The sequence below is a fragment of the Chenopodium quinoa genome, unplaced genomic scaffold, assembly GCF_001683475.1.
Source record: "Chenopodium quinoa cultivar QQ74 unplaced genomic scaffold, ASM168347v1, whole genome shotgun sequence".
In the NCBI taxonomy this organism is placed as follows: domain Eukaryota; kingdom Viridiplantae; phylum Streptophyta; class Magnoliopsida; order Caryophyllales; family Amaranthaceae; genus Chenopodium; species Chenopodium quinoa.
Genome location: NW_018744996.1, coordinates 2,793,066 through 2,815,401, shown reverse-complemented (window position 1 = coordinate 2,815,401; position 22,336 = coordinate 2,793,066). Strand labels below are relative to the sequence as shown.

The 22,336-nt window shown below is 34.3% G+C and overlaps 4 protein-coding genes across 4 annotated transcripts; 2 read left to right on the top strand and 2 right to left on the bottom strand.

Annotated features, from left to right (window-relative positions):
• Positions 1-4,760: 4,760 nt before the first annotated feature.
• Positions 4,761-6,233, bottom strand: LOC110707187 (F-box protein CPR30-like). Its single transcript, XM_021885193.1, has one exon. It carries the CDS (start codon positions 6,231-6,233, stop codon positions 4,761-4,763), a length of 1,473 nt encoding a protein of 490 aa, XP_021740885.1.
• Positions 6,234-13,248: 7,015 nt separating this feature from the next.
• Positions 13,249-14,502, bottom strand: LOC110707186 (F-box protein CPR30-like). Its single transcript, XM_021885192.1, has one exon. The coding sequence runs from the start codon at positions 14,500-14,502 to the stop codon at positions 13,249-13,251; it is 1,254 nt and encodes a 417-aa protein (XP_021740884.1).
• Positions 14,503-17,031: 2,529 nt separating this feature from the next.
• Positions 17,032-21,047, top strand: LOC110707334. Its single transcript, XM_021885355.1, has 2 exons — positions 17,032-17,328; positions 20,124-21,047. Exon 2 carries the CDS (start codon positions 20,332-20,334, stop codon positions 20,836-20,838), a length of 507 nt encoding a protein of 168 aa, XP_021741047.1. The 5' UTR covers positions 17,032-17,328; positions 20,124-20,331; the 3' UTR covers positions 20,839-21,047.
• Positions 17,450-20,117, top strand: LOC110707185. The gene is made up of 5 exons (XM_021885190.1): positions 17,450-17,550; positions 17,662-17,762; positions 17,807-18,009; positions 18,281-19,594; positions 19,684-20,117. Exons 1-4 carry the CDS (start codon positions 17,450-17,452, stop codon positions 19,082-19,084), a joined length of 1,209 nt encoding a protein of 402 aa, XP_021740882.1. The 3' UTR covers positions 19,085-19,594; positions 19,684-20,117.
• Positions 21,048-22,336: the final 1,289 nt, after the last annotated feature.

Genomic DNA, 22,336 nt, shown 5'->3' with positions numbered 1-22,336 from the left:
TTTAAACATAAATTATAACTTATGGCTTAATAAGTTCAGATAAGTTTATATAATACTTCTTTCGCTCTGGTAATATTGCAACAACTGGACTTTTGCACTATTTATCATGCTTGTTTAACCACAAATTATGATTTATACGTAAAGTAAAATATAGTCATACGAGGTCTTGTTAGATTCGTCTCAAAAAATACTTTCACAATATCAACTTTTTATAATTTTTACTCTTATATATTTATAGATATTTAACATATAAAGTGTGCTTTGGGATGCGTACTTTCATCCTTGTTGCAATATTTGTGTAACAGAGGAAGTATATGATAAGTTAAAATCGAGTGAATAGAACACACCCTAAGTACATATTTTAAAATTTTGTGAGTATTGTTTTACGTTGTTTTAAAAATAAAAAGTGAAAATGTGGGAGGTGTAAATTCAGATAGGAATTAAATTACTAGATCATGATTTGCATCTACCTTTATGCCTATGAAAATTTAATTTCCTTGTCAACCAAATAATACCTTATTTTAAGAAGTGAATTGCTAAATCGCGTCCGGTATTTACCGGGTAACGCCCATATTTTAACATGACATTACAAGCATGCCCCCTTTTAATTTTACCCTAATTTACTCTTACCCTAATTTACTTTTATCCCTTATAAATTTATCGTACTTTATTTTTACCCTACTAGCCACCGCCACCAGACAACCACCAGCCACCATTATTCATAAAAAAAAAAAGCTTTATTCAAAAATGATTTACACAAGCGGTGAATGGACGAGTTTGCGGAATTGACGACGCCACCGGAGAGGTCGCCTGTGAGTACGGATGAATCTTTGTCTTTTTTTTTTATTTCGTAATTACCGGAGAAACGCCTGAAAATTTAGAATCTACCATGGTAAGAACGCCTGACAATTTAGAATCTACCATGGTAGGAACGCCTGAAATTTTAGAATGTCCCATGGTAGATTCAAAAATAGCAAGCGTTCCTCACATTGTATTTTCAAATGTTCATGGGAACGCCTGAAAATTTAGAATCTACCATGGGACATTCTAAAATTTCAGGCGAACCATGGTAGGAACGCCTGAAATTTTAGAATGTTCCATAGTAGATTCTAAATATTCAGGCGTTTCGTCCATGGTACATTCAAACATTTCAAGCGTTTCTACTTATTATTATTATTATTATTATTATTATTATTATTATTATTATTATTATTATTATTATTATTATCGTATTTATATCGTTTATTATTATTATATTATTTAATTATTATAAGTATTTAATTATTGTTATTGTTATTATTATTATTATTATTATTATTATTATTATTATTATTATTATTATTATTATTATTATTTTCTTGGTGGTTGAATTTGGTGGTAACCGATGGTGGTGGATGATTTTGAGGGTTGAATTTGGGTGAAAGAGAAAAGTAGGTGAAAAGGGTGAAGAGAGAGAAAGCTAAAAGTAAAAAAAAAAAATGTTTTGATGGGTTATTTAAGGGAGGGGTATATTAGTATGTTTATTTTAAAATACGGGCGTTACTTGGTAAATACTGGACGTGATTTTGATGAGGAACCAAAGATAATTTGTTTATTTTTTGAAGAGATGAAATTTTAATTACCTTACCAACCAAACAATATCTTACTTGAGTGATTAAATTGTAACACTTGAGAGTTCAGACCATGTGGAACCAAAGATAATTTGTTTGGTCTATCTTCAAGGCCGTCCCTAAGGCAGGGCATCAGGTGCCGTCGCCTAGGGCCCAAATGAAGGAGGCCCAAGTTTGAATTAAAGTCCTTTAGATTTAAAAAATAAATAAAAATAAATAAATTATTAATGTTAAAGTACTATGCGCCGTACGCATGCATCCTTTTCCATATTATGTTCATATTCTCAAATTTCAACTTCCAATTCCTTTATTCTTTCCTAATTAATTCTCCAAAAATATCTTAATTGTCATGGTTTATGGTTATTTAACTTCCCTTCCAAAATAATCTCTTCTCAATCATAATCTTCTTACTGTTAATTTAATTTTGCAATTTTCAACCTCATTAATCTCCTAAAACAACTCTAATTCAATTAGAGCAAATGGTCTTCTTCTTCTTCTTCTTTGATTTTTAATGGGATCCGGGGACCGTTGCATCTGCCGTAAGTAGTTTTTCGAAGTTAAAATTATTGAAAACGTTTTTGAGATCATCAATGTCACAAGAAAGACAAAACGGTCTTGCCATTTTATGCATTGAGAAAATTATGTTTGAGCATATTGATGTCGACACTATTATTGGTGATTTTGCATCTAGAAATGCTAGTAGACAATGTTTTGTATGATGATTTGTATACTTAATTTTAAGTTTATTTTTTTTTCTTTACTGTAAGTTGGCGCATTTTTTATTTATTTTTAATTCGATCATTTTAAAGCAAAAAAAGAAAAGAAAAAAAAATAAAAAAAAAAAATAAATAAATAACAATATTTTTCATTTTTTTTACTTTACTCGATAATAAGGGTCACAAATTTTCATTCCGCCCATAGGCCATCAAAAAGCTAGAAACGGGCCTGTCTATCTTCAAGTTGGAAAAATATTATTGATCTCTCAGTCCAATTCAAAACCCTTAAAAAATCAATTTTGGAGTTGATCTTTTTTGTTTTATTTATTTAAATCAATTACAATATATTCCTTGTTAACTCTTGGTTTGTAGTAAAAGACATCTAAGGTCTCAAATAATTATTGAACATCCCAGAAGTATTAATTACTATGAAATGATGCTGGCTTCTAAGTAGCAAATTTTTAATTTCTGTAACACAAACAAGTCCAACAATGTTAACTTTAGCAACCATCAGATTCATAAAATTCATCATCATTAAGTGAAACATTTTCAAGAGAAAAATCATTTAGTCGCTTTCAAAAATAGATGAAATTCAATATTTCCAATTTCCATATTGTCAAAGCAACCAGTAATTACAATCTAAATTTTTCGTTAATTCTTGGGGTTATTCTAGTATGTATACAGAACAGAACATATTACGTGTACATTACAACAACAACATACATAGGTTAGTACATTGAAGATCGAATACAACATCACAAGTCTCTTGTTTACTATCATCCTAAAACCCCAATGCAGTGTTTCAGGGACTAACATTTCAATAGCTTCTGAAAACTCCAGAAAATCATTCTAATTAAATTGACAAGTGAATAGACATAAACAAGCTTTTTATGTACCAAGACCTAGAATTACAAGTTTGTAGTAGTCCAAATTTGACACATTACCCAAATACAAATAGAAGGCAGCCTCCAAACTTTTCTTTACAATCAGAAAATGGTGATTCAGATCAGTGCAAGAATTGAAAAACGCAATAGTCATACACCCAACAGAGCTATAGTTGAGCGTGAATCGAATAAGAATGCATCACAAACCAAATGTTTCTATACCATCATTTCCTATAAAGACTCTCTAGCAAGCTTTCTATTGTGGGAAAGCTTCCGGGTTAGAGGGTCCAACAAAGATGATGCAATTTGGAATCATAAAACAGCATGGACAACTGAAGGGCTAGAGACTTAATAGGTAATCGTACGAGGATTTAAGACAGGATAAACTATGGCGGGAGGGGAGGCTAGGGGGGTGGAGGGCATCATATGTGTCATAAATGATTATTATTTGTCGACACTTCTTCACATGTAACAGATAGCAACAGAAAGTGACAAAGTGTCATAGTTGCCTCTTATATATGTAGATGGTGGTTAATGGACAAGATCAGTCTACATTTAGGGGGTTAAGTGTATGATGAAAGATTGTGCTGGACATAAAGGGAGACATGATTAAATAAGCACAATATAAGTACGCACTATAGAAAAAGGAAAAAAATGAAAACTTCTCACATTATAAATTGCAAACAACCATGTCTATTGAGAAGATAATAACATACAAATCAACCAATAACAGTACAAATTATAGAGTATAATGTCTGAAAGTGAGAATGTTTGCCATTCATTCCTTCAAAAGCATTAGACACATTAAACCATTCATTCATTCTAAGAACATCGAAGGGAATCCTAACAAGGACATTTTATAAACTGATAATTCAGAACTAGTTTTCTAACAAATACTCGCAGCGCTCTACTTAATGCAGTAAATGACCTATCACTACTTACTTGTATAAACCTGGTTTCTTTCCTGATGAGTACTGATAATATTCTTCATCCATGAGACCATGACACATACACTACACTTCATGCAGCCAATAACTGCTGTAGGAACTAAGTAACTACATCAATTGCAAAACAATGCAGATCTGACACTTGTTACCTTAGTAACATACCTGCTTCAAGATAACATTTAAACAACAAAATTGCTAAAAGAAATCTAACCCGCTAGTAATTCTCTGATTTGCTGTAATAGCAAATTGGCAAATGGTGGTTGAACCATTTTGTGATCATGTCTACAGTAAAATAGATAGGAGAAACACATGATATAAATCAAACCAAGAAAACAACTCATGATGTAAACTATCTTATAATTCGAGACAGGTAGCTAAGTCTTATTTGCTGATACGCATTATCAATTTCTGATAAGGTTTATTACAAAGGGATAACAACAATAACAAATGTATGTATCAACACAAGCAACTAATTCTAACAATGTAAGTATCAACACAAACAGCTTATTTTTGACAATGTTTGTCTCAACGACTCAATGCAAGCCACTAATTTTCACAATGTATGTATGTACCAGCACGAGCAACTAATTCTCCCAATGTATGTCATCCATTCTGTTCACCGTAAAGAAAAACTGTATGAGGTGATACAAGGCTTTGAACATAGTTCACCGCAGTCACTTGGTGTCCAAAATGAACAACCCTCCTTTCGTGTGGAACTCGGCTGAAGTCAATAAGTACTAGCCATCTAAAATGGAACATCATAATCTCTCTAGCCTTGGTAAGTCCAAAAAAATACCGATATTCACAGCTCAGATCGCCACAAGAAAACCTGGTCCATGATTCCCACACATCATATTCTTTCAACATCCACATATCAACTACATGTCCACCATTATAATAAGCCCAAGCACACAAGCGATCATTTATACGACACAAACTAAAAGCAGAACGAATGATACTGGGTTCCCCAAAATTGGCATACGGCAATCTCATAAATTTGATCCCAAGCTGACTAACCAAATCAAAGCTAGCAATGCATTTGATATTTTCTCCTACTATAATAACACCCCAATGTAAAGCTTCATTCACCAGTGTTCCACTATGTACATACCAAGCATCTTGAAATACAATTGGCAGATTCCTTTGCAATGTCTTTATATCCCAAATTCCAGTGGAAGATTCAAAGACAGCCACATTTCCCATTCGAAAGCTAATGGCAACAATGAAGAATTCCAGACGGTCATGGGTTGAAACACAACCAAACCCAAAACTATAATCCTTTGCAGTAATATAATCACTCCGAAGAACAAATCCTAGAGGTTGGGGAATCACAATATCAAGCTGAAGAACAGGATTATAAACACTGTATTCAAATCCAAAATTAAGAAGATCACTTGGAAATAGCAATTCACCATTTCGAGCATGAGAAAAAATCAACAAAACTAAACCGTTACAAGAACCGATCAAGAAAACGGGATTTGTCATGGAATATCGGCCAAAATTGTTGATTTGAACATTTTGAGAATCTCCATAATCGAAATAAGTTAATGAAGAATTAAGGGCAATGGAAAGAACAGACCTCGAGGAGAGATAATTTGGGTGGCGAGTATGATTAATGATGAACTGGGAACTCGAGATAAACAACTGCCATTCTTTACAGACCAATCTGAATCGGAGAAGTGATTTGGCGGGAAGTCTTGGAAGGATTTCAGTAAATATGATGTCCATCGGAATTTCTCTGTTCTGGGTTTCACTGCTCTGGGTTTCTCTGTTCTGGGTTTCACTGCTCTGGGTTTCTCTGTTCTGGGTTTCACTGCTCTGGATTTCTTTGTTCTGGGTTTCTCTGTTCTGGGTTTCACTGCTCTGGGTTTCTCTGTTCTGGGTTTCACTGCTCTGGGTTTCTCTGTTCTGGGTTTCTCGGTACTGGGTTTCACTACTCTGGGTTTCTCTGTTCTGGGTTTCACTGCTCTGGGTTTCTCTGTTCTGGGTTTCTCTCGATATGATGTGCATCGGAATTTCTCTATTCTGGGTTTCTTTGTCGGCGTTTTCCGGCGGAGATTGCGGAGGAGTAGCCATGGAGTCGGGTTAATGGGGTTTGATTTGCGGCGGCGATTGTGGCGGAGAGAGAAAATGGTGGTGGTTTTGGCGGCAACACTGAAGTTGATTATTTTTGGTGTAAAATGGAAATATTACAGAAAACAATTAAAACCATTAGTTACTGTTTTATTCTTCCTTTTTTAGTACGGAGTAGTTTTTATACTACGTAGTTGAGGAAATTTAGGAAGATACTGTACTCCGTAATAGACTAATAGTCTGTAATTCTGTATTACTCTGTCATAAGTTTGGGCCAAAAACCCGTGCCCGAACTCAATCCGGGCTATAATTAGGCCTTGTTTTTTTGAGCTGTTCTGAGCACTGCTTAGCTCTGTTTTAAAATAATAATTAATAGTAATAATAGTTAATATTAACATTGTATAATCATATTAATTAATGTGTCTAAAAATATAATAATAATTTTTAATTATTAATATTAATACTAATTAATATTTAATATTCATATTAATATTAATTTTTAATAGTAATAATTAATAATTCACAATATAAAGAATTAATATTAATATTAACTAATAACTAATAACTAATAATAATAATAACAATTAATGAGAATTTTTAATATTTACCGATCATAATATTAACACTTAATATTTTTTTAGGGAGTAGTAATACTTAATATTTTTATTTTTTTTGAATAGCAATACTTAATATTTATTAATAATACTAAATACATAATTTTATTTATAATAATAACTAATGATATAAAAAGAATAAAAAAAAGCTGCAAAAAAACGATATCGTATAGCACGCCAAATTTGGAGGGTTAATCGATCGGCAAGCGACAATGAAGATGATGACAATGAAGATCAAAGCGACAATAAAGATGATGAAAATGAGGATCATATAGAAGTAGATGGTTAATTCACCACGATATTAAACTCTTATCTAATTATGTTCCTATTTTGATATGTGGTTGTAATAATTTGAAGATATTAAACTATTGTCTTTTATCTTTCTACTATTAACATATGTTAAAGATGGTACACATCTATTTATGTTTTCATTCACCTAAATCAATGGTATCCACTTAATAATAATAATAATTAATAATAATAATAATAATAATTAAATGCGATAATAATAGTAATAATACTTAAAATAAAATAATAATAATAATAATAATAATATAAATAATAATAATAATTAACAACAACAAAGAAAAAATAAAAAAAAATTCCTTCGGCAAGAAAAGAAGGGTGAAATGCCACAAGTTGTTAAAGTTTATACCAATTTGTCGCAATTTGTTAACTTTTATACCAATTTGTCACCGGTGCTAACTTTTATACTAATGTGTCACGAAGGTGCTAACTTTTATACCAATGTGATCAATTGGCCCGCTAACTCTCGTCTTTTAAGGATTCCCGAGGACTTGAGTAGATGAGAACTATTCAGGCTCTAGTGATAGATGGAAACTGGAGTCACTTCTTATGACTCCCCAAAAGAGAATTCTCACAAAACCTCAAAGAAGATATATTGAAATCTTGTAGAAGAACTTGCCTCCCCTAACCCCTTTCGTTGAGGTCCTTGAGGAGCCTTTTTTAAGAAGTAAGAATATAAGGTAAGTTACAATAAGGTTTAATAAGTTAAATAAAGTTTAAGAAGTTCAACAAGGAATAATAAGTTCAATAAGATTTAATAAGTTCCAATAAGTTAAATAAGGTCTAATAAGTTCCAATAAGTTAAATAAGGTTTAATAAGTTTCAATAATTTCAAATTAAATCTAATAATAAGATCTAATAAGTTTTATAAGTTCCAATAAGTTTTATAAGTTCTAATACGTTCCAATAAGTTTTATAAGTTCCAATAAGTTTTATAAGATCCAATAAGTTCAGATAAGTTAAGTCCAATAAGGTAAGAACACACCCTAATAAAGTCACCAAATACTCCTTCCATATTTAATTGTTTGCTCCACTTTCCTTTCACAATCGTTTTTTACTACTCGCTCTATTTCCTTTTTTGGAAACTTTTAACAATATTTTTCATTTTTTTTTCTCCCCATTAGTAGTCTGGTAGTCCCCTCATATCATATTCTAATTATTTTTCATATTTTCTCTTCTCTCCGTATATAGTCTTATACCACTTTTGTGTTTTCACATTTTTTACTTTTCAACCAACCCCACTTTTATTATAAAATACTCCCTCCGCCCACAATTATCTGCAACATTTGACATAAATGGGTGCTCTCTATTGTGTACAAAAAATTTATTTCTTTCCACTTTTAGTAAATTTTAAAGAGTAAAAAGACCACCTTACCCTTACTTTTATTTTTTTTAACTTTGTTTAACATCTTTAATTACACTCAGTTTTCCATCTTTTTCTACTCATAAAAGGGGCCCTTAATTTTCCACCTTTTCCCCACTCACTTTAACCCACCCAAAAACAAAAAGATAAGGGACCACTTCTTTCCCTCCTTTTTTCCACTTAAATAAACACACCTAAACTTAATTAAACTCCACTAAAATTTTTGCCTATGAGTCCGCAAAAAGGACGTTTGGTGCAGATAATCGTGGACGGAGGAAGTATTACTTTCTATTAATTCTCTTAAAACTCATGTATCCGAAAAAATAAGTGGATTGCTAAACATCGCCCGCAAACTTATATTGAAGTTACAATATCGCCCTTGACCTTAAAAAAAAAACACAACCTCAATAAAAATCAAAGTACGGGGATGTCGAGGCTCGTGGCGGCAAGGTGGTGGTGGCGCCAGGTCCGGCAGCCACGTCCACCGGCCTGGCGTCTGGGCAGGACGCCCAGCCACGGTGAGTGGCGTTTGGGACAGGCGCCAGTCACTGTGGCTGGGCGTCCTGCCCAGACGCCAGGCCGGTGGACGTGGCTGCCGGACCTGGCGCCACCACCAGCCGTCGGCCGTCCTGGCCAGGCGCCCCACCACCTTGCCGTGGTTGTTTTGTTATTTTTTTTTTTATTTTTTTTTTATAATATTTTTTTTTTGGAAATTAAGATTTTTTTTTTCTATTTTTGTGTAATATCATGTTTTTTTTTTGTTGGAAATTGATAATTTTTTGTTTTCTTTTTTTTTTTGTGTAATATTGTGTTTTTTTTTGTTGGAAATTGAGAAAAAAAATTCTTTTTTTTTTTAATATTTTGTTTTTTTTTGTTGGTAACTGAGAAAATTTTTTATTTTGAATTTTAAGCAAGTTAAATGTAATAATAATAATAATAAAAAAAAGGCCGGACCACCACCCTGGAACCGGCGCCTGGCCGGGACGCCGCCACCATGGTGGTGGCGCCTAGCCGGGACGCCAGTACCATGGTCATGGCGCCTGGCCTGGAAGCCTCAACCATGGTACAGGCGTCCTGGCTAGGCGCCACCGCCATGGTGGCGGCGTCCCGGCCAGACGCCGGTGCCACAGTGGTGGCGGCTCCTCCGGACGCCAGCCATCTTTTCCGATGACATTCGTCGTTCCCCGGATCTCCGGCCTCCCCCGGCGTCCCCGTACGACTCCACATTTTTCGGTGAGTGAAATTTTCGTTTTCAGAGAAAATTGACAAAGGGGCAAAATTGTCAAATCATATTAATTTTGTGGGCTTTATGTAGTAATTTGCGGGTGATGTTTAACAAATCCCAAAAATAAAGCACATAATAAAATACGGAGGGAGTGACACAAGTCCTTATATGATTTTGACTTGACTTGACTTATTTTATTCTAATTGAATTTATCTTATTTACAATAAAAAGAGATAGATGAAAGTATTTACACATGATACTATTCATTGCAGTAACTAAGTAGACAACTAAGTTTATTCACTATCATTTACAGAGGAAATAACAAATGTATTATCATCTATTCTCTTTGGCCCGAGCTAAAGGCACGAGGCGATACAAGGCTTTGAACATAATTCACCGCATATTTATGGCCCTTGGAACCAGTATGCAAATATTTCGGAGGATCAAGGCCGAAGTCAGCTAGCTTAACATTAGCTCATCATCAGTAAAGGCGTAGATCAAGGTCAATTTTATTAATCACACGAACCAAAACTGAGGATACTAATCTCCTAGGCAAATGCCCCTTAGCCAAGTTAAGTCTCTAGCCTTTACTAGAACTAACACTACAAATTCTATGATACACATCAAAACCTATTCTATCTACAAGAACTTCTAGCCTCAGAATTTTAAACTTTCTTCGCTTGAAAACTGATCTAAGATCATATGAAGCCGAAAAGACATGCACAAGACAAGGCGATTGAAGCAGAATCTCTAAACTTAGCCCCTGTATGATCTATAAGACATTCCTAGGAGGCAAGGTAGTTGGCTGCCAGGCCATGCGGCGCTGAACTGCTGAACCCCTGTATGGCTGCATGATCCATAAGCACAGGGTCTACAGGGAAGCAAGCAAAGCATACAATTACTATCTTTCAAAAGAAAAACTATTGATTTCACGGAAGGAGGTAACATGTTGTAGAGTTACAAAAGAGAAAGCACGAGGCCCCTAATTTCCTATATATGGTTGATTAGATGTTATGAAGAGTTACTGCTACATCTTTTCTTCTTAGTTCTTCACTTCTTCCTCCCCAAAACAAATTTATAAGGATAACACATCATTTCCTATTGAATTTAAGTTCTCATTACATAATCCAACTCCTCCCTTCTAAAAGCAACCCATAAAAAGAAAAGAAAAACTATAAGAAGACTCCTACAATGAAAGAAAAGAAAAGTTCTCAAACTATCTGCATCATTGCACTTTATATTCACACAGCACTGCAGAGGTTGCTATTTTGGTGCAGCATTAATTTTCTAGCCACTATGTATCATATTTGTACGTCAATCATCAAATTTTGAAGCAATTAAGGGACGTGAATCATCAAATTTTGAAACAATTAAAAGAAAAAAAAAAAAAAAAAACAGAGAAAAGGAAAGAAAAATTATAAGATGACTCCTACAATAAACTGAAGGCATAGCTAAAATCAGTGGCGGAGCAAAGGGAGGTCAAGGGTGGGCCTTGGCCTCCCCCGTGATTCTTGCCACTATGGATATATAGTTGTTTGTTCAACTTTTTGCAATTCTATATCCAGGTTTCCCCCAAACCCCCAAGGCATACCGGAGAGAGGTGGGTTTGGAGAAGACCTCTATGCCTAGAATCAACAACAAAAACAACAACAACAACAACAGCAACAACAACAGCAATAAGCCAATGTATCAGTATCATATAAGCGGATATGCCTTCACACTTCTATTTCGACAACATTAACCCCATGATTCATGACCAATATTGTATGTAATCCCAACCACCATAACCAAAAGAATCAAAGATTGTTCTTACCTTTTACTTTTGAAATGGTGAGTAAAATCATAATTTCATTGGACTAAAGAGGTATGGGTTTCTAGGTATCACTCATCTCAAACCTATGGGTCTCTAAGTATGGCTCACTCCACACCTTATACCAAAGACTGAATCAAACTCCCTTTAAAAGTGTTCCCAGGTCCTTGGATTGTAAATTTGAAGGATCCGACTCATGGAATTATACCCAAGTCAGAGCAGTAACCAAGCTAATTAGCTGATGTACTTGGTTGAGGTCTAATGGAGCATAAAAGCTGTGTTTTATTCTTAAGACAACTATAGCTGGCTCATATTTGCACCTATAGCTTCAGCTTATATCAATTACTTTCTCTAACGAAATTCCTTATTATTTCTTATGGATGATGGCCACCTTAATATATAATCATACCTCAGCTTCTATATAATTGCTGTCGTAGTTGCTCCTGAATTTTTTTCTATTCATCCAATTCCCAGTATCAGTTAATCAATAAGATGATCCCAATCCTAACTCCAACCAGAAGTCACTCTTAAACTTGTTTCAAATTTACCATTTTAAGTGCTCATATCTCATAATAGTACCAATAGCATCATTAAGGCGCTCTGAAAGAGTTTCAGGATCCACATACTCTGCTTTTTAAATCAAGCAGTGTGTACATCTAGTAACCTCAATAAAAGAAGACACCACCAAAAGCTTAAAACCCACAAAACCCAATTACCAAGACCACTCAAAACGATTTGACATAGACAGAATTAAGGAAAGGGGGGCAAAAAATATATGAAAGTAAACCAGAAATCTTACTTGTTCCTACACTACTCTTGTCAAAAAGTCACAACCCTGAATTTGATAATTTAAAGCTAATATAAATCCATTATTAAATCAAATGAATTTCTGCTTGATGACTGCAACAGAAAGAGAAAGAGAAAGAGAGCTTAATAACTTCAAAGACACCCTAGTCATCCTTGAAATTTTAACAAAATATAGAAGCCCTAGAAGAGTTCTTGTTTTGCACAATTAGAATCTGCTTATCAAGCTCTTGCGAACACAACAAAAGCTGTCAAGTAATGATCATATTCTTCATCCATGACACATATAGTCTGCTACACTTCAAGCAGCCAAAAATTGATGTAGCAACTAAGTAATTACATCAATTGAAAAACAATGCACATTTGACATTTGTTACCTTAGTAACATACCTGCTTCAAGATAACATTTAAACAAGAAATTTCGCTAAACATTCTCTGGTTTTTCTATAACAGCAAATTAGCAAGTGCTAGTTGAACCATTTTGTGATCATATCTCCAGTAAAATAGATAGGAGAAACACATGATATATATCAAACCAAGAAAACAACTGATATTCATTGCAGCTCATGATAGCAATATTCAGGTAAATTGTCTTATAATTTGAGACAAGTAGCTTAGTCTTATTTGCAGATTTGCATTATCATTTCTGATAAGGTTTACAATGGGATAACAACAATAACAAATGTATTTATCAACACAAGCAACTAATTTTCACAACATAAGTATCAACACAAACAGCTTATTTTTTACAATGTTTGTCTCTACGACTCAATGCAAGCAACTAATTTTCACAATGTATATACCAACACGAGCAACTAATTTTCACAATGTATGAACCAACACGAGCAACTAATTCTCACAGTGTATACACGAGCAACTAATTCTCCCAATGTATGTCATCCATTCTGTTCACCGTAAAGAAAAACTGTATAAGGTGATACAAGGCTTTGAACATAATTCACTGCTGTCACTTGGTGTCCAAAATAAAGAGGCCTCGATACAAGTGGAACTCGGCTGAAGTCAATAAGTACTAGCCAATTAAAATGGAACATCATAACCTCTCTAGCCTTGGTAAGTCCAAAAAAATTCCAATATTCACATCTCAGATCATAACAAAACAACCTGGTCCATGATTCCCACACATCATATTCTTTCAACATCCACATATCAACTACATATCCACCATTATAATAAGCCCAAGCACACAAGCGATCATTTATACGACACAAACTAAAAGCAGAACGAACAATATCAGGACAATCAGGTTCCCCAAAATAGGCATACGGCAATTTCATAAATTTGATCCTACGCCGACTAACCAAATCAAAGACAGCAATGCATCTGAGATTCATTCCTACAGTAACACCCCAATGTAAAGCTTCATTCACCAGTGTTCCACTATGTACATACCAAGCATCTTGAAATAAAATTGGCAGATTCCTTCGCAATGTGTGCATTATAACCCATCTTCTCGTGGAAGATTCAAAGACAGCAACATTTCCCATTCGAATATTAACGGCAACAATGAAGAATTCCAGACAGTCATGGGTTGAAACACTACCAAACCCAAAACTACAATCCTGTGCAGCAAAATGATCACTCCGAAGAACAAATCCTAGAGGTTGGGGAATCACAATATCAAGCTGAAGAACAGGATTATAAACCCTGTAATCAAATCCATAATTAAGAAGAAAACTTGGAGATAGCACTAAACCAGTCTGAGCATGAGAACAAATCAACAAAACTAAACCGTTACAAGAACCAATCAAGAAAATGGGATTTGTAGTGGAATATCGGCCAAATTTGATGATTCGAACATTTCCAGAATCTCCAAAATCGAAAGCAGTTAATGAAGTATAAGGGTCAATGAAAAGAACAGACCTCGAGGAGAGAGAATTAGGGTGGAGAGCATGATTAATGATGAACTTGGTACTCGAGATAAACAACTGCCATTCTTTACAGACCCATTTGAGTCGGAGAAGTGAATTGGCGGGAAGTCTTGGAAGGATTTCAGTCAATATGACGTCTGTTGGAATACCTCTGTTCTGGGTTTCACTCAATATCTCAGTCGATATGATGTGCGTCGGAATTTCTCTGTTCTGGGTTTCTTCGTCGGCGTTTTCGTCAGCGTTTTCCGGCGGAGAAGACATGGAGTTGGGTTTTAGGGGTTGATTTGCGGCGGCAAGTACGGAGGAGAGAAAATGGTGGTGGTTTTGGCGGCAACACTACAGTAAGAGTGTAAGAGCTGCTTTGTTTGATTTAATATGGAAAATTACTGAAAACAAAATGAGTTTTATTATTACAGAAATTTGGTTAATTGGTTTTATAACTGCAATCTGTGGTTTTATACTTTAATGTGGTACAAGTTTGGGCCAAAATGAGGAAGCCCAGAATACCGAGTAGATGGGTTGATATCAATAATATTTTTATTTTTTATTTTTAGATAGTCATAAGGGCGGGTCGTGAGTATCGATTTTTAATTAGTTAATAACATATAACAACACAACTCTCTTCAGTTTTTAAGTGCATTAGATCACTTTGACCGCCACATATATCAATACTAGAGGTGATCATTGGGCGGGGCGGGCCAATTTCGGGCCCGACCGAAGCTAAGAAATTATGCCCACTTCTCTGGTCGAGCCGGGTTTGGGCCAGGCTTCGTGCGAGAATTTTTGTGCCTAAACCCGCCCAAAATGGTCGGGCCGTGCGGGATTTTCGGGCCATTTTCGGGCTGGGCCTAAATAACAATTAAATATGCATAAAAATGCATTCCCAAACCCGCCAAAAAAAAATAAATTTTCGGGCCGAAAAATTCTGCCCAAAATCGGGCGGGCCAAGTTCGATCACCTCTAGTCAATACACAGCTCTGCCATCAATATTTTTTTAAATTCATAAGTAAATAACATAAAAATTATTAATTACATTAAATGGTGGTGGTTTTGGCGGCAACATTGGAGTTGATTATTAATTAGATTAGATGCTTTTTTTTATTTCATAAGAAAATCATATTATTTATAACGATTTAATTTTTGGAGGGTTTTTTTTTTAGTACATCTTTTAGTTAAAAATGCATTATTGATTTTCCCTAAAAGAAAGGGAAATTCTCCTTGGTAACCACAATTTTTTTTTTCTCAATGGTAATGTATGCAACTTATGCACAGTTTATTTAAATTTTATTGCAACTTATATTTTTTCCATATGTTTGTGATAAAAATTGTTACTTTATTTATCCGTTGTATGTAGTATATAATATTCTCATTTAATATTTTTATTTTATTTATTTTAAAATAAATTGTGAATTTTCACTCATTCATTATATAATTAGATGAATTTCCTAATATTAAAAGATAATATTTTATATTTAATTAGTTTAGACTTTAAAATCTCATTCGCCAATTTTACTTATGGCATTTAATTTGATTTATTTAATTCTAAAAGAAATTACAAATTTTTTATTCAATTAAAAATACTGCCTATTTATAATAATAACAAATCATAAGATAAAATCAATTCATAATAAAGTTTATTATTAGATATGATAAATTTTGTTAACGCAAAAGTTAATCTTTAAGACGAATAAATGATAAATAATGAACATTTTTATTTATTTTTTTGGCTAGAAAAAGAGAAGGGACATATTTTTAATTTCAATGGTTTTTTTCTTTTTTTTTTTGTATCAAATCCAAAACTGTTTTTTTTTAATTGAATGTGACTTTTTTTTATTAGTATATTTTTATAAAATATTTTATTATAATCACTTGTCATATTTTCATTATTTTTTTTATCTAATCCAATTTTCTTTAAAAATCAGTTGAACGTGAATTTCATTTTTTTTTAATTTAATAGTAATTTTATATATATATATAAAAAAAATTTACTTAGATAAAATTTTCAATTTAAGAAAATAGTATTTTAGTTTTATAATAAATTTAAATTTTTAATTTTAATCTTACGTGGCGCTTTAAAGTAACAATCCTACGTGGAATAATCCTATACGTAACGCTCTAAAAATACTAATCTTATATGGCGCTCTAATAATTTTACAAAAATCAAAATCCAAGGTGTCTCTCTAAAATCTCGGGGAAAAAAATCCCCTTTATACAATTGAATGTGATTTTATTTTTTTATTAGTATATTTTTATAAAATATTTTATTATAATCACTTGTCATATTTTCATTATTTTTTTATCTAATCCAATTTTTTAAATATCAATTGAATGTAAATTTCATTTTTAAGTTTATTAGTATTTTTTTTATATATACAAAATAAAATAAATTTTTTCTTTTCTTTTATATAAAATTTCCAATTTAAAAAGATAGTATTTTATTTTTATAATAAATTTAAATTTTTATTTTAAATCTTACGTGGCGCTTTAAAGTAACAATCCTACGTGGCATAATCTTATACGTAACGCTCTAAAAATACTAATCCTACATGGTGCTCTATTAATTTTTTAAAATTCAAAATCCAAGGTGGGTCTCTAAAATCTTGGAAAAAAAAATATATATATTAGATTGGTAACCAATAATTAATGTTACTAATCATATGGTAACTTTAGTTTAACTAATGCTTAACTCGTTAACCATGGTTTAGGTCTTGGGCTGCAAAAAGACACATTTGCCCCCATTTAATTTACTCCAACCAACTGTGTCTGATCAAATTAAGTGAAGAGGGTTGATCGTTCATCTTCCTCACTTAGAAAACTTGAACTCGGAGAATTGGAGAGCATGCATTTTGCGAAGGACATCCATCCAAAAAAATCGAGCGACTTTCTGAAATCTGGGTTTTGGGTTAATTTCTAGGGTTTAAACTAACAATTTAGGGGGTTTTCGGGGGATTATTTGGTGAATTTCAAGGGACTTGTTGAAGAAGATTCATAGGTTTGCTAGGTTGATTTCAATCAAATCCTCTACGTAAGGCTTCAATTCGCCTTTATCTGAAGAAAATTACAACATATAACTCGAATCAAAGCCAGGTATATATATATTTTTTTTGCATTGTATTATGTTATGCTCTGTTTTCGTGTGTTAGGGGTTAGGGTGTAATTATTATAGTGTTTGTTGCTGTTGTTGTTTTGTTTGTGTGGTTGTTGTAGAATGGGTGATGTTGTAGTGTTACAATTTCAATATAGGGGTATAGATGTTGCTGTTAATGTTGACGATATTGATAAGGTGAACTTAATAGACCTAATAGTTGAGTATTAGGAGAAGGCTAAGGAAAAGAATGTAGAAACACCCCAAAATCCGACTTTTCAATATGTGCATAAAATGAAGCATGTTTCACTGAAAATTGATGTTGATTGATGAAGATGTTTTGCTAACCTACCTGACGAGAAGGAAATATATGTATGGGTTGTGGATGGTCTTAAGGATACTCAGGTTGTGGCAGCTGCTAGGTCACTTATTTTAGGTAAAACACCCATGGAAGTGGATAAAGAAGTTTTATTGAAATAGGAAGTGCTAGTGCTAGGGGACCTAAACTGATTCCTAGAAGGAGACAGAACACTTTTATTGAAGCTGAGGTCATTAGTGAAGAAGAATTTCAGAGGCGTGTTGCTAGTTTGAAAACCCCAGAGACTACACCCCAAGTTGAAGCTTATATACCTGAGGGCACTAATATTGAAGACACTTGGGCTGATATTTTGAGTGATGAACCTGTAAGAGGAAGAGGAAGAGGGGGAGCTAGGGGAGCAGCTAGAGGGAGAGGAAGGGGAAGAGGGAGAGGGAGGGGAACTAGAAGAGGGAGAGGGAGGGGTAATGCCCTTGGAAGTTGGTTCAACATTTCACCAACACCCTGGCATGAAAATCAACCCTTATATGTTGAACTCCCTCAGTCAGAACATGAACCTCAAACAAAATGCCCACTCAAATCAGTCTCCAACAAACACAACCCCAGCCTTCTACCCAAATCTATGATTGCACCTTTAGCAAACACTGGAGAGTTTGGTGGAGGTCAGAATTCTGAATCATCTAAGTCTTCTAGGGCACCAGCCATATTTAGGAGAAAACTTCCTAGGACTACTGCAAAGATCGAGGAAGGGAATTGTGATTAGTGTGAGTGCATCTGGTGGTGATAGTGATCTGAACACTGTGAGTGCAGTTAGGAGTAGAAAGAGAAGTAGTTTAGTTAGCTTGGGTGATGACAGTAATGGGTATGACAATCAAAGTTTGTCTTTATATGAGGATGAAGATGATGGGGGTTATGAACCAAATGAGAGTGATAATGGAGATGATACTGATGAGAGTGTTGACACTGAAGATGACCTATCTAGGGATGAGTATGGTCCAATGATTGAAGATGCTTTTGATCTATATGATGAGCCTGTTTTTGAGTGTGAGAAGGATGAGGACTATTGTTTTTGTAAGCTTTACAATAATGGGGAAGTGTATCAGGAAATGGGTTTTGGGAGAATAGTGTCGAAACCATGGCAATTATTCATTAACAAACAACATCTTAGGGATGTTGTAAGGGACTACTGTATTCAGTGTGGTTTTGTTATAATAGTTTACTATGCTAGTAACTCTAGATACATTGTTAGATGCTCTGATGCACACTGTGGGTGGAGATTACATGTTGTTGTTCTGCCAGATGGTACCACTTGGGCTATTAAACTGATTCAAAACTCTGAACACACCTGTCAAGGGTTAGAGACTAGGAACAACATGGTTAATGTTAGATGGGTAAAAAGTGTGTTAATGGATGACATTAGAGCAAACAATGACATTTGCTAAGTTATTGAATGAGCTTTTGTGGAAAAGGTTTGGTGTAGAAATGGCCCAGTCAACGTTGTACAGAGTGAGAGCTAAGGCTTTAGAAGAAATCCATGGAGGGCTTCATGTGTCTTACAAGTTGTTGCTAGTCTATTGTGATGTGATTAGAGCTATGAACCCGAATTCCTTAGCTTTCTGTGCTTAGAATCCTCCCAACCATCCAGAGAGCCATTAGCATTTAGTAGCATTTTCATATCATTTAAGGTTGCAATGGATGGGCTATTTGCTGGTTGTAGAAGCATAATTGGGGTTGATGGAACTCACCTAAAGGGAAACTTTGGTGGAGTGCTACTGTCAGCTGTGGCTTTGAATGCAAACAATGAACTTTTTTAAGTTGCCTGGGCAATAGTTTGGGCAATAGTTAGAGCTGAAGACACTAAAAGCTGGAAGTTTTTCATCTGGCATCTCAAAAATGCATTGAAGGACAGTGGCAGAGGAGATGAATGGTGTATCATCTCAGATAGGCAAAAGGTATAATTTTTTACTTCTCTTTATCTCTACTTCAAAGTTAAATAAGTGTTGTTGCTGATTGTTCTTTATATCTCTTGAATGCAATATAGGGAATACAAGTGGCACTAACTGACTTGCGGCCTAAAGTGGGAAGAAGATACTGCTGCAAGCATCTAGTCAAGAATTTCAAGGGAGAATTTCCCGGCCTACTTATGTTCTCACTCTATTGGAAAGCAGCTAGGGTTTACAACCCTTTTTTACTTTTAGAAAGGCAATGGAATCTCTATAGAAGGCTAACCCATTAGAATTAGTTTGGTTGTCAAAAGTTGGACCCCAATCAACATGGTCTAAGCATGCTTTCAACTCTGCCATAAAGTGTAATGTGAACAAGTCTAGTTTTGTTGAAAGCTTTAATGCAACTTTGGGCATTAATAGATGCAGACCTGTTCTTACTTTACTTGAAGTAGCCCGTTCAAAATAGCTTATGTTAATGATCTTATGCTACATTAATACAACATAATAACCATCTTTTGCTTAACTGTTATTGCAGGGATTAGAAGACTGACTTGGTGAGACTGGCTACTAGAAGGGAATAATGTGAGAGTTGGAAGGATGAGTCAAGGACCTGTAAATGTTTGAAGGCTAGAGATGGAGAGTATGAGGTGTTGGATGGGAAATTTGTGCTACCTAGCAACTTAAAGGAGAAAACTTGTTCCTGTAATGTATGGCAACTGTCTGGATTGCCATGCAAGCATGCTATGAGGGCAATTTTACATGCAAATGAAGATCCTAAGAAGTATGTGACTGAATGGTACTCCTTGAGAAGGTATTGGCTGACTTATGCCAACACCATGAAGTCCATCCCAGATGTTGAAGAATGGCCTGACAATACCTATCCAGAAATAGCCCCATCCAATATGAAAAGAGGTATTAGCAGACCTGCAAGAAACAGAAGAATGGAGGAAGGTGAGCAGGCAAAGGGAAAAAGGTCCAAGACTGTAAAGTGCAGCAAATGCCAAAATTATGGCTATTACTGTCAGACATGCCAAGGTGGTCTTACTGGGAAAGAAAAAGCAGCAATGGTTGTAACTGCAGGGCAGAAGAAGAAGCAGGCCTCAAAATCAAAGCCAAAGGGGGTGTCTCTGTCACAACCTGATCCAACAACAATTGCTTCAACTTCACACCCAAGAAGAACCTCACCAAGAACAAGGAAGGGTGTCTCGATCTGCCTCTCAGTCTGCTTAGTTGACTATCATTTTCAATAATAGTTGGTTTTTGAACATATTTGAAAGTCCTGATGTATTTTGTCTAAGTTTTTGATGTTCTGAGCACAAGACAGTAGTTAGTAGACTCAGCTTTGATACGGCAGTAACTTATGTTCAGCTGGATTGCATAAGTATCATTTTAATCTAAGCTTGGGTTGCAATTAACTTATGTTTTTGTCTAGAATTTTGCAATGGTATCATGTTGTTTTCATTCAGATTTGCTAATATACTGTTAATTGATTGCTAGTCTCAACAATTGGATGCAAATAATTTCTGGAATTAAGTAGCTACTTTTTTTATTGATAATGGCATAAAGCCTATCATATTACATGCATAAAGCATAGCATACCAAAATTGAATGCATACATTACTTAGAAACAACAACACAAAATACAATATTAGAGCCATTTTCACAAAAACTTTCATGAAATTGGCCAATTCTTCTACTTTCTTCTTCGCAGAACCAAATGAACCTCCTTCAACTTCCTTCAACCACGCAAAATAATCGCAACCCCTGCACTTGAAGAATAACCTACGTGGGTTTTTTGTGGTTTCAGATACCTTCACCGCAGCGGTTTTTGGGGGAGAACAGTTGCAAGATACGAGCTTCACCTACGCAATCTTGTCGTCCATGGTGATAGCCCTCATTGATAGAGAAGATGAACTTGATTTTTCCATGAACCCTAAATCTAGAAAGTTGATAGAGAAGGAAGAACCCTACAATCGGGAGAAATTGAGTAATGGAAGAAGATTAGGGGTTTTATAAAGGGGCAATCGAATGGGTAAGGAAAGCAGAAGAAAAAAATTGGAGGAAAACACTTTTAAGGGTACTTAAGTCAAATCATTGTTATTTAACCAATATAAACCATGGTTAATGATTTAATGATATTTTATTACCATTAAAGTTACCATTTGATTAGTAACATTAATTATTGGTTACCAATGATCATGAAAAGTTGCACACTTTACCATTGAGGAAAAAAAAAAACATTTGATTTAACATGGTAGTGAGTAGTGAGTGCAACTAGGCGCATAGTTGCTATTTGTTTGGGGTGCATATAGGAGGGCTAATTGGTAAATTCACTTAATTTTTGTGATTTTTTATTGCTACAGTGGTATTTTTAATGTATTGTTATACTTACAGTGGTATTTTAAATGTACTATTATACTTACAGTGGTATATTTAATGTACTATGATACATGTATTTTATACTACTAGAGTATAAGTTGTTTTAGTAATACTATTTATAGCTATTATAGATAACGGTGGTACAATATTTGTACCAATGGAAGAAAAATAAAATTCATCACTCTTTTATCTTATAGCTGCTATTTACTTGCTATGTAAATAGCAACTATGCGTCATTACTTAACCTTGAGTAGTGACTAGTGAGTGTAGTGACTGCTAGTGTGTACTCCATACTTCCATAGTTAGTAAGTATAGTATAGTTGGGAGAAATTACAAGTTTATATGTTTTGATTTTTATAAATTTGTAAA